Source organism: Panthera leo, chromosome B3 (genome assembly GCF_018350215.1).
Source record: "Panthera leo isolate Ple1 chromosome B3, P.leo_Ple1_pat1.1, whole genome shotgun sequence".
NCBI lineage: Eukaryota > Metazoa > Chordata > Mammalia > Carnivora > Felidae > Panthera > Panthera leo.
Window position 1 is genome coordinate 16,849,129 of NC_056684.1, and position 12,318 is coordinate 16,861,446.

General features: G+C 49.7%; 1 protein-coding gene across 3 annotated transcripts in view; it reads right to left on the minus strand.

Annotated features, from left to right (window-relative positions):
* Positions 1-6,984: 6,984 nt before the first annotated feature.
* Positions 6,985-12,318, minus strand: part of LOC122221671 (protein FAM169B-like) — an 88,381-nt gene continuing 83,047 nt past the window's right edge. For all 3 annotated transcript variants that reach the window (XM_042941107.1, XM_042941105.1, XM_042941106.1), the window contains 2 exons: positions 9,859-9,953; positions 6,985-8,553 (listed from right to left, as the gene is read on the minus strand). In XM_042941107.1, coding sequence (XP_042797041.1) covers positions 8,371-8,553; positions 9,859-9,953 — 278 coding nt within the window. In that variant the 3' untranslated portion in view covers positions 6,985-8,370. The remainder of the gene's footprint in view (positions 8,554-9,858; positions 9,954-12,318) is intronic.

The window sequence follows — 12,318 nt, forward strand, 5'->3', positions numbered from 1 at the left end:
GGCCTTGGTGTGACAATTCAGGCCGAGGTTGCAAGGGCCACCCCGGCCTTTTAGGATGCCGGGCGGCCTCCCTGGCTTCTACCCACCAGCGTCAGTTCACTCCTCATCCAACTGTGACAACCAAAAATGGCGCCAGACGTGGCCAAATGCCCCCGGGGGGGCCAATCGGCACCCATAGAGAACCACTGTCTAGGGGTATACTCGTTGCTATTGCCTCTGTTAATAAACAACCACGCATTTAGTGGCCTAAAACTGCACGGTTTATTATCATACGGTTCTGGAAGGTGGTCTCCCGGAGCTAAAACAAAGGTGTCCACGGCACTGTGTTCCTCCTTAAGGCTCCAGGGGGAGAATCTGCTTCCTGGCTTCTTCCGGGTTCTAGAAGCTGCCTGTATCCCCTGGCACATGGCCCTTTCTTCCACACTGGAAACCCCTGATGGTGGGTGGAGTCTCTCTCACAGCACATCCCCCTAATGATGTCTTTTGTAGCCAACCTCCCGCTGCCTCCGTCATTTAAGGGCCCCTGTGACTACATGGGGCCCATGCGGGTAATCCAGGATAATGTCCCCATTCTGAGATCTCTGGGAAGTCCCCTTTACCACCTGAGGGAATATAGTTACAGCTTCCGGGAAGTCTGACACGGACATCGGTGGGGGGTCATCATTTAGCCAGTCACAAGGGAGTACAAACGTGACTGGCTCCAGCTGGCGAGTGACACAGCCAGCGAATGGTGAGGAGGACAGCTGTGTCTGGGTCCTAAACCCCTGTGTCGCCAGACAAATCTCACCTGTGTACTGGTGTGGGCCCTCCAGCTGCCAGTTCATAGACCTGGACTCACTTTGACTCACACCTTCATTTCACTGATGAGGACCCCGGGTTCCCCAGAAAGGAAGCTGCCATCCCAGACCCCAGTGAGGGGCCAGGCTGGAACCGGGCCCCATGCTCTTTTCGGTCTCGGGACACAAACCCCTGGGTTACCAGGCACCCCCAAAGGCAAACATTTCTGACGGTGGGATTTCAAGCCGTGCGTCGTCAGCAGCCCACATCCCCCTGGAGGCTCGAAGACTGTGCGAATCGGCCAAGGAGCCTGCCCTGAGGGATGGGATGTGCAACAGCGAGGGCACCGGGACTCTGCCAGGCACTGACAACGCATGCTCAGAGTCTGGCTCTGTGCTACACGTGAGGACACAGGGCATCCCTGAAAGACGTGGAAAAGAAATGACCGGTTCGTTGGCTTTGAGGTCTCATTGGGGCAGGGGTGGGATGGGAGGGGGTGGCAGGAACTCTGACAGATTTAGGGGCTCCAGAGTGGAAAGGAGGTACGCCCCATCCCGGCCTGGAGTTCCCAGGGAAGGCCCCAAAGAGCAGCCTGAGCCCCAGACTATGGAGGTTACACGGGGGGTGCCAGGGCCCGCCCCACAGCAAAGCCACAACGGTCCCAGGGGAAAGCAAGGGGTTTCCCACGTGGCCAGAAACAGCAAGGCACAGGTCACAAGGAAATCTGCAGGCTGCAGCATCTCGTCCCGGGGGGGGGGGGGGGGGGGGGAACCCAAGGAAGCACCCACAGATGCCTGCGGGGCCGCAGGGCAGGAGTCTGGTGTGGAAGGCTGCCAGTGCGGCCCGTGGTGCCCACGTGGCTGGGCATCTGAGACCAGGCACTCTGACAGGACAACGGTACGCGTGAGCCGCTGCCAGTGTGGGCAGGACAGACCCAAGCCAAGAGGTGACATCCCGTCCCCACCAAGGCCCTGCCCTGGGAAGCCCCAGAAACGAATGCCCACAGAGGGAGGCCGGAAAAGGCCCGCGTTCTACCTACAGCGGTACCTTTAAGTATGTTCCTTATGGGGTGCCTGGGTGTTTGAGTCAGTTAGGCATGTGACCCTTGATTTCGACTCGAGTCATGATCCTGGGGTCCTGGGATGGAGCCCCACATCGGGCTCGGCGCGGAGCATGGAGCCTGCTTGATATTCTCCCTCCCTCTCTCTCTGACCCTCTCCCCTGCTCGTGCTCTCTCTCTAAAAAATGAAAAGCATAGGGGCGCCTGGGTGGCTCAGTCAGTTAAGTGTCCGACTTCGGCTCAGGTCACGATCTCACGGTCCGTGAGTTCGAGCCCCGCGTCCGAGCCCCGCGTCGAGCCCCGCGTCTGGGCTGATGGCTCAGAGCCTGGAGCCTGCTTCCGATGCTGTGTCTCCCTCTCTCTCTGCCCCTCCCCCATTCATGCTCTGTCTCTCTCTGTCTCAAAAATAAATAAACGTTAAAAAAATTAAAAAAAAAATGAAAAGCATATTCCGTATAGTTCCTTATGTAGCTTATGTAGATTTAATTTATACAAATTTTCTAAATTACTTTACAAACATAATACACACGTTTGGAGATATATATATATATATATATGAAACGATGTGGTTTTTACCTGCTTCTGTTGGTAACCTGAGAATCCAGCAAACATCCGCCAAATCAGGCAAGTGTACAACCAAGTAGGAATAACAACCAAGCCTATTCCTGCAATTCACACGGAGCCAGGAAGACTGTACCACCATCCACCCAAGGGCACGTCCTCCAATTCCATGGAATTCAAACAGGGGCCGAGCACCCAGAGACCAAAGGAGCCATCTGCTCAGTATCCACCTTGTACAACAGCCATGAGCTGCCCACTGGGGCGTGGGTGCCTTGAGTCGGGGGCAATGAAGGCTATGAAAGGTCACAAGCTCTGCAGCTCATCTGCCCACTGCCCAGCGTCACTGTTGGGAGAGGTTACCTTCTAGAAAGCCTGCAGAATACATTCAGGGAAGCACTTCTGTTGCTGCACCGTTTGTAGGATCTTTCTTACAGGAAATTACTTTCTGATAAGGTCTCAGTAGATACTGAAAATGACAGAATGCCCAGACCCCTGGATGTCCGGTTGGGTGCTGGGCTCGCAGACCCGTGACTGGGTCGCTGTGGTTTCCAGCTCATCTCTCTCTTGCCTGGCCACTGGGACATTCTGCACCCTGTGTGAAACGGCGGGAGGCGGAAGATAAAATTGGCCAAGGAATTTCACAGCTTCTCAACAGGGAAACCCCCACACCTAACTTCCAAACCTCCAGTTGCTGACCATCTCTCCCTAGAAAGAGAACTCAATCAAAATCAAAACTTTTATAAAGCTTCTCGCAGAAAATGGGGGTTTTAGAAACTGTCTCGTGATCTGTGGGGCCCCTAGGGTTTCTGCAAGTAGCCACCCAGTTGGATTTATGTTTCTTCCTCGCCCCAAAGGGCATGTTCTCAAAGCCTTCCTGGAACGAAGTATCTGATGCTAATATAGCCTGAAACCCCACTTCCTGAAAGAAAACTTGTTCAAGGAGCCAGTACACAGCAGTGAACGTCCGCCACCAGGACTAGACCCTGCATTCGTAAGGCAAGCTTCTATAGGACCACGGATTCCCAACATCCTCTGCCCACCCTGCATCTGTTTTGTTGTTGCTGCTGCTGTTCTGCTTAGCATAATGTGTTTTTTAAGTTTATTACTTATTTTTTAGAGAGAGAGAGAGACAGGGAGACAGAGAGAGAGATAGAACAAGCTGGGGAGGGAAAGAGAAAAGGGGAGACAGAGAATCCCAAGCAGGCTCTGCACTGTCAGCAACACAGCCTGATGCGAGGCTCAAACCCACGAACTAGGAACCAAAACCAAGAGTTGGACGCTCAACTGATTGAGCCACCCAGGCGCCCCAGCATAATAAGGTGTTTAAGGTTTATCCAGTGTAGCATGCATCAGTACTTTACTCCTTTTTATAGCTAAATATTCCATTGTATGGATTTACCACATTTTGTTGATCTGCCTACCAATCTATGGGCTTTGGGAATGATTTCAGTTTGGGGCTATCATCGATAAGGTGCTTTGAACATTTGTGTACACGCTTTTATGTGGCCATATCTCTTCAGTTCTCCTGGTTACATACCCAGAAGCGGAATTTCTGGATCATATGGTCAGCTTGGGTTGGAGCAACCTGCAGGGCAATGCCCCTCTCACAGGGCATGAGCCTGGGATCCAGGGATGGCTTTCTTCTAATGATTGCTTTGTGGATTTTGCTGTATTCATTGTAGAATCAAATAACTTTCTCCCCAATAACTCCCTTTAGATGGAGTGCACTTTAAGACCCAATCATTACTACTCCACCAAATACACAAGCAACCAAAGAAAAGTGGACAAACTGCGCATCATCAAAAACCCAAAACGCTGTGCCTTCAGTGACACTATCAAGGAAGTGGACAACCCACAGAATAGGAGAAAATATCTGCAAATGATGTATGTGAAAAGAGACTTGTATCCAGAATATATAAAGAACTGTTACAACTTAATAAAACAAAGACAGACCAGTAAAGAAATGGGTAAGGGATCTGAGTAGACATTTCTCCACAGAAGACACACAAAGAGCCAACAAGCCCATGGAAAGGTGTTCCACATCGTTAGTCATCAGGGAAATGCACATGAAAACCACAATGAGACACCTGCTAGTTCTCAAGCACCAGGAAGGATGCTGTAGTCAACAAGACGAATAGCAACCAGTGCTGGCTGGTATGGGGATAGACTGGAACCTTCATACACTCCTGGAGGGCATGCCAAATGGGGTCATCCCTTCGAAAAAACAATTTGGCAATGGCTCAAAAATAGGTTACCTTCTGACCCAGAAACTCCACTCTGGGGTATATACCCAAGGGAACTGAATAACATGTCCACATAAAAATACTGACAAGAGCCAAGAAATCGATCTAAAAATGCATTCATTGGTGTATGAATAAATAAAATGCGGTATATCCATACAACGGAATGTTATTCAGCTATAAAAAGGAATAAAGTACTGATGCGTGCTACACTGTGGATGAATTTTAAAAATGTTACATCAAGTGAAAGAAGCCAGATGGAAATGACCACACACAGTATAATTCCACCTGTAGGACATGTCCCGAACAGGCAAATCTAAAGAGAGAGAAAGTAGATTTGTGGTTGCCTAAGGCTGGGGGGGATGGGGTGGAAAGGGAGAGACTGCTAATAGGTGCGGGGTTTCTTTTTGGGGTACTGACTGAGCGCTGATTGCACAACTCTGCAAATATACTAAAAAAAAAAAAAAAGGAATTATATACTTCGAATGAAATTCATTTTATGGTTTGTAACAAAAACAACACAGCGCACACGCACACACACACACACTTTACGGACATTCCTCATGGACATTCCAAGCTATGTGGAAGGAAACCCTGCACACAGCCCGACCTAAACCAACCGTGTCACTGGCCAGAGAGGGGGTTGCTCAGAGCCCCAGTGTGTTTCCTTCTAACTCTGCAGGGTTGTTTTTTTTTGTGTGTTTTTTTTTAACATCTTTAAATGAACTACACCAACACATCAGTTCTTCTCCCTTGGGAGGATGTTTTTATTGAACAGGAACTTCAACAAACCCCTGAGACATTTTCATCAGTTCGTTTCCAGGTAAACACAAAGCACCAGCCATTCATGCCAAACGGTGTCAAGTTCACAGCACCCATTGTGTCACAGGTTAAAGGCCAGGCCTGCCACCACACACAGAGCACCCCCTTGGCCGCAGATTCCACTGCAAGTCCACTTTTATGGTCCGTGCCTCCTTCACACAGAGTCCACATGCACTGGGGACTTCATGCAGTCTCCATATGGAGCTCTGCACTCTATTTCTTTCCACTGGACTCTTCCCTCTTTCTAATGGGTGTAAGACAAACAACTCCGGGGAACACTCTAGAAGAGACCCTTCCAGAGAGACGGGTTTCCTTGAGTCCAGTAATCACATTTCACTTATCTATATACCTACCCCCAGTGCCCAGCACAGAGCTTGGCCCTGAGCAAACATGTTAAATATCCAGGGTTTTTAAAGTTAATTTATTTTCAGAGATTACGCACACATGCACGCACACGCATGGGGGAGGGGCAGAGAGAGAGGGAGAGAGAGAATCCCAGGCAGGCTCTGCACCGTCAGCAACACAGCCTGATGCGGGGCTCAATCTCACGAATGGCAAGTTCTTGACCTGAGCTGAAATCAAGAGCTGGACGCTTAACTGACTGAACGACACACGTACCCCCTGGATACTGGTTGTACAACAGGATGGATGGATGGATGGATGGATGAGTAGAGGGATACACAAATGGACAGATGTGGGCAGACAGGTGCGTGGACAGACAGTTGGATGGACGCACAAACAGGATGGACAGATGGATGGATGGGTATCAGGACAGATGAACAGACAGGTGGGTGGATGGATAAATGAATGGAAGGACAAACATGGTCAGACGAGTGGGTGGACAAATGTGGACAGATGGACAGCTGAGTGGATGGACAGATGGATGGACAAATGTGGACTGATGGATGGAGACAAGTGGGTAGGTAAATAGACAGATGGACTAACAGGTAGAGGAAAAGACAGACAGATGGGTGGATGAACACACAGATGGATGAATAAATAATTAACAGAGGTCCCATCACATGTGCCCTCTGTCCACTTAGGGAAACAGCAGTGAGTATCTGGTGCTGGTGGTCTGGTGGTCTCCTCCCTAAACCCAGGCTCCAGGATAGGAATTTACTACACCCCTAAAAAGCTAAAACTGTTCTTCCATCCATCTCCAGAGTCTAGCAACAGATGAACAGAAGGAAGCTGTCACCCCTCACCCTTGAGGTGATCTATTACCGTTCATTCCCCGTGCAGTTGAGGACTGCCTCTACACTGGCGCTGGGGACACAAGCAGCAACTGAGCAGACCCAGGGCTGACCCTGGTGGCGACTCATGGGGCTCACAACTGACTGCCCGGTGTTTTGAGAACATGTAGGAAGGGAAGAAGGAGGTGGTCAGGAAGGGACATCTGAGACTAGATGTAGGAGTAGGAATCAGACTGATTGACAAGCTGTGTGTGTGTGTGTGTGTGTGTGTGTGTGTGTACACGCGCATAAGAGGGGTAGGGAAGGGAGAGTGACAGAGAGGGAGGAGGGGAGGAGGGAGAGTGAAAGAGAAAAAGGAGGACAGAGAGAAAGACAGAAGCACAGAGGGAGAGAGGAAAAGGCACATGCCCATGGCAGAACAAGTGCATGAGCGCTGACCTTGAAGCAAGGGCACAGGTGCGTCTGATGGGAAAGCCCAGGCAGCTGGGATATAGAACGCAAGGTAGGCATGCCCAGAGATGGGAGCAGAGTCATCAGGGCCCTCTGTGACAGGCCTGGATGCTCCAAAGATAGTGACAGAGCCCCAGAGGGGTGTCCCCAGGGAGAAGATCAGGTCTGCATTCACACGGAAGCAGGAGCCGGGACCGCGTTGCCTGCCCCAAGACGACTCAGCCAGCTTCCTCTGGTTAGAATCCTACTGAACATCAGTGAGACTACGCCAGCTGCAGAGAAACCCCCACCACAGCTTTCAGGGAGCAGGCTCTGGGGCCTCATGAAGCAGCCTGGACCGCGCCTTACCCCGTGGAAGGCCTGCTTCTCCTGTCCTCACTGGGCTCTTATGGGCAGGGGGTCCCTCGGTTCAGCTCCAAAGCTCTAACAGCGGCCGAGCACACGCCCCAAGCAGGGCCGTGTAGGTAGCCGAGGAGGCCACTGTCACACTGGGGGTTGGCTGGTACCTTTAGATTCACCTTTACCAGTATGGGTCTTTTCCCTCCAGGCACCAATACACTGGAAGAGCCATCAGCCCAGAGCCCCCTCCAGTGGCTTCCCCTCTGAATCAGGCCATGGCTGAGATCCTGACACCGCCTGGAGCCTGCTCTAAGTGCCTCCTGTATGCGAGGCCAGATGTGACCGAGGGACCCATGGGTGGTTTGCACCAGCCAATCCCAGCCACTGCCCTCGGGGAGCTTCTGATGTGACTGAAGTTTCTCTGGAAAAGAAACGTGCCTCCCTAGAAACCCTTCTGGTGTCTGTGGTCTCACAGTGACATCTGGGCTGGCGTGAGCAAACCTGAAACAGATCTCTGCAGTGCAGGCTGGAATGGGCATGGCCCTTCTCTGAGCTTCAAGAAAGAGGCACGTGCGTGTGGTTCCGGTGAGATCTTTACAAACCCCCCCCCCAGGAGTAACAGAAACTACACTAGGTTAAACAAATGAGCTTCTGAAATTCGAGCTTGGGAAAATAACTACCTGTACCTCTTTAGATCTTTGTGCTTGAGGAACGCAGCACTTTCTCAGGCTTTCTATCACCTGGGCCCACAAAACAAGCCTGAGGTAGTCAAGGTCTGTGCGGTCACCCTCTCCTCGAAGGAGAACACAGCAAGGACAGAAGCCAGCTCCCGGCCACAGGAGCATGGAGTGACAGGGGCAGCTCTCACACCCGTGGCCCCTGGGGCCCAGACAGGCCCCTCAACAAGAGTCAGGATGGCGTCTGGGAGTTAGGAGCTGGGCCGCACGTGCTTCTTCTGGGACTCCCAGGCCAGTCCTGCATCCAGCACGGTCCTCTTGGCTTCCTGCCTGGCCGGCTCGGCCCCACAGGCTCGCCCAAGCCGCCCTGCTTCTTCTTCCACTCCGCAGTCTTCATCACTCTTTGTCTGTTCCCGTTCTCCGCTGGTCCTCTCCTGAATCAGAAAAAAAAAAAAAAGAAAAAATCAACGAATCTCTCCAATGCTGGCTGGAACAAGCCCGCAGTGTCCTGGCCGGGCCCCTGCACTCACTGCGTGCTCAGATTCAGAACGGCTGAGCCGGGTTCCAACACCCCAGCCAGCCACAGGGACGCTGTATTTTGTTCTTAAGATGCTCTGGACACGTATTTACTGATGGGAACATACTTCCTGAAGGGAACTGAAGAGCCCAGCCCATGGAGATCTGAGAAAGGGCAAAGCGAGCAGCACTACTTTAAAAGGTGGCACGCTTATGCTTGAGCACATGGACGTCCCAAGATGCCTGCCCACGGGCGGGACATCACACTGAACACCTCCTGCTCCCTTCAAAGGCCTTCGAGGTTTAAATGCAAACTCAGCGATCCGCAAAGAGGCAAAGCACAATACTGTCAGTTCGGTGGCCTGGTAGAATCGTCAGTGAGCCAAATTTTCCATTGCAAACCAAGGAAAATGAAAGCCCCCTCCTCCGCCCGCTTTTCTAAAACAATCCAGCGCTTACTGGGATAGATCATGCCTTTGGTGTCGCGTCTTCTATCCCCGTATCATCTACTTTCCAAAATAAGCAGTACTGCCCACAAGTTGCAACTGTTAAGTTTGGGAGCTTTAAAATCATTAATAATTCTTCAGGAATTCAAGAGCAAACACCCTTCTGTGGCCGAGAAGGGGCGTTATCAGAACTATCTTATACCGGCCAACGTCTGTCTTGGCTTCGGGAAGATGCCTCATGGAATCACATCGCTTCAAAGCAGACCACTAAGGTGGACCACTAAGAAATACTTAGCAGCCATCCTTGTCGGTGGGTCTATTCTCTCATCACTCTGGGCTCCACAATGACCTAATGCCATATTCCATTTTGCAGCATCTGGGCTTGGAGGCGTGGAGGAGGAAAGAAAGAAATTTGTCCGCACATTTGCTCCGCTTGAAAGACACTGGTCCATGGCAGAATGTGAAATTCAGATTTTCCAATACTTCCTTCACAGAGCAGGGTGACGCTGATTGCCACGTGTTCTCTGTTTAGTTCTGGCTTCGTTAGAGCTTGTGTAGCTCAGAGAAGAGGACCGTGAAGAGTCTAATTACGAAGGCCTCGCCTCATGCCGCAGCACAGAGACTCCGAGTGTGAATCAACAGCCCGCTGCCGTGGAGAAACCCACAGCCAAGGTGGTGAGGAAGAGGCCTCGTGGGTTCAAAGCTTTGCTAAACAAGCACAACGTGATTGCTAAGAAAACAAGACACATTCCCAGAATGACACATTCACCACCGTACCTTCTTGCCTCCTTCACGACCAGACATTCTGGGTCCATCATCTGGAGAAGTCCGCCCACAACTGCTCACGTCCTCCTGGGAATTTCCCGGGTGTGCTGCCCTCCCCAAGCAAGAGAGTGGCATAAGCAAATGGAGGTGGCCCCGAGGGAGCAGACAATCAAAAGATTAACAGTACAGCAGGGACCCTTCCGAAAGTACTGATCGCCACGACCCAATTCTATCCTCATGAACTTCACTGTGACACCTGCTACAGTGCCTTCTGGAGAAAAGGGAAACTTGTCAGGTTTGGGGAGACATGAAGCAATGGTTCTACTCAAGCATGTCTCCCATCCAGCTACTAAGCAGGCTCTTCCCTGCTTAGCTTCCAAGATCAGAGATTGGGAGTAGAGCCTTAGGCACTACTCAAGCATTTCTGAGCTGGAATTCTTTTCTTCCAATTATCTGGACACTAAACGGAGTTAGGCTTGCAGAGCTATTCCTAGGCCCTTCTCTTTGCTCGCTGGAATTGTTACTCACAAGAGAACCCATAATCACCCTTGTTAATTCAGCCCTCCTCCCCCTTTCCAAATCAGACCGAACTTGGAAAGGATAACTTTGCTGTCCCACTGTGTACTTCCTACATCCCAAAATCCATACGTAGAGGTAGGTGATTCGGGTGGGGGGGGGGGGGGGGGGCACTCAGATGCTTTAGGAAGAAAATAGTTTTCCAGTTGAGCTGAAAATGCAAGAAACACATTTTTTCAAATAAAAATAAATACATTATTGAAACGTTACCTATACAGGTAAATTTTAAAGTTTATTTACAGACTTTATAAATTAGCCAACTTTGGTTTGGCAAAATTGAATCCTAAGCAGTGAAAAACACCAGAGTACTTCAGGGCTCCCTTGGGAGTTTCTATATAATGCAGTAATGATTCCTCATGTACTTCTCTTTGCAAAAGTAAGCTCATAAATGAGTTCAGAGACTCAGCCTTATTCACTACTATATCCTTATCACCTCAACCAGTGGCCTGGCACTGGGAGATCCTCCATTAGAGTAATCTAGTGAATGAATGAATGAGTGAATGAATGAATGAGAATGCATGAATGAATGAATGAATGAATCAGAGAATGAAGCAGACAATTCAGTATATTCTACACTTCCTGATGTGTGAAACTATCTTTTTATGCGTTACAAAGCATGCTTGGTAACTATCAAATGTTTACTTGTATTTTATTCCTAACCAATAACAGTTCAATAATTTTTAAAAATGAATGCTCTAGGGGCACCTGGGTGGCTCAGTCAGTTGAGCGCCCAGCTTCAGCTTGGGTCATGATCTCGCGGTCCGTGAGTTCGAGCCCCACGTCAGGCTCTGTACTGAGAGCTCAGAGCCTGGAGCCTGTTTCAGATTCTGTGTCTCCCTCTCTCTGACCCTCTCCGTTCATGCTCTGTGTCTCCCTGTCTCAAAAATAAATAAATGTTAAAAAAAAAAAATGAATGCTCTAATTCGGAAGCACGAGGATAAGAATCCGAGAAGCAACCACACATGTAGGTCACAATAAGTTACCATCCAGGAGTTACTATTATATGGGACGCAGTAGGTGACAATGGCCGCTAGAGGGAGCCACACAACCTTTCAAAGAGCAGCATTAGGAAAAATCCATGCAGGATGATGGTACTGCTATGCACTTCCCACCATAGCTCACGCCGCCAAATTGCTGTAACTACCACACTATGTCATGTCCAACTCCCCCAAAAAAGCTGAGACAAGCTCAGAGCTGCAAGCATCAGAAGCATCAGATTTTTAGAAAAAGGACCCTGCCCGCCCCCCCCCCACCCCCGGCCCCAGCTCAGAGTTCATTCACATCTTTTTATATACATACACCGTAGCTTTAAAAATTAAATGTAGCAGCTCAATCTGTTGAGCATCTGACTTCAGCTCAGGTCATGATCTCACAGTCCATGAGTTCGAGCCCCACGTCGGGCTCTGTGCCGACAGCTCAGAGCCTGGAGCCTGCTTCAGATTCTGTGTCTCCCTCTCTCTCTGCCCCTCCCCCATTCACACTGTCTCTTTCTCAAAAATAAAATAAAAACATAAAAAAATTAAAAAATTAAATGTAAATAAAATTCTTTTCCCTGTGGATAACAATTGAATCTATTAAAAACTCACCTGGGAAGAAAGCAACGCTATAACCTAAACAATGAAAACAATGATTTTTAAAGCTGTGTGCAATTATTTCCTGCCTCCAGCCACATTTTTGTAAAAGAACACTCAACTGCCAGAGGATTCAATTTCATCTCCTCCAGTAAAGAAACTTAAGGCATGTGCAAGCTAACTGAGAAGTCACACCAGACAGAATTATGATCCTATTGGTCAAGTTTCAAAGGCTTCATGTGTAACTGAGTGTAGGAAGAAAAAAAAAAAAATTCCCACAAACTCCTTCTCTCAAAAGTTCCGAAAACGCTGTAAATATTTTCAG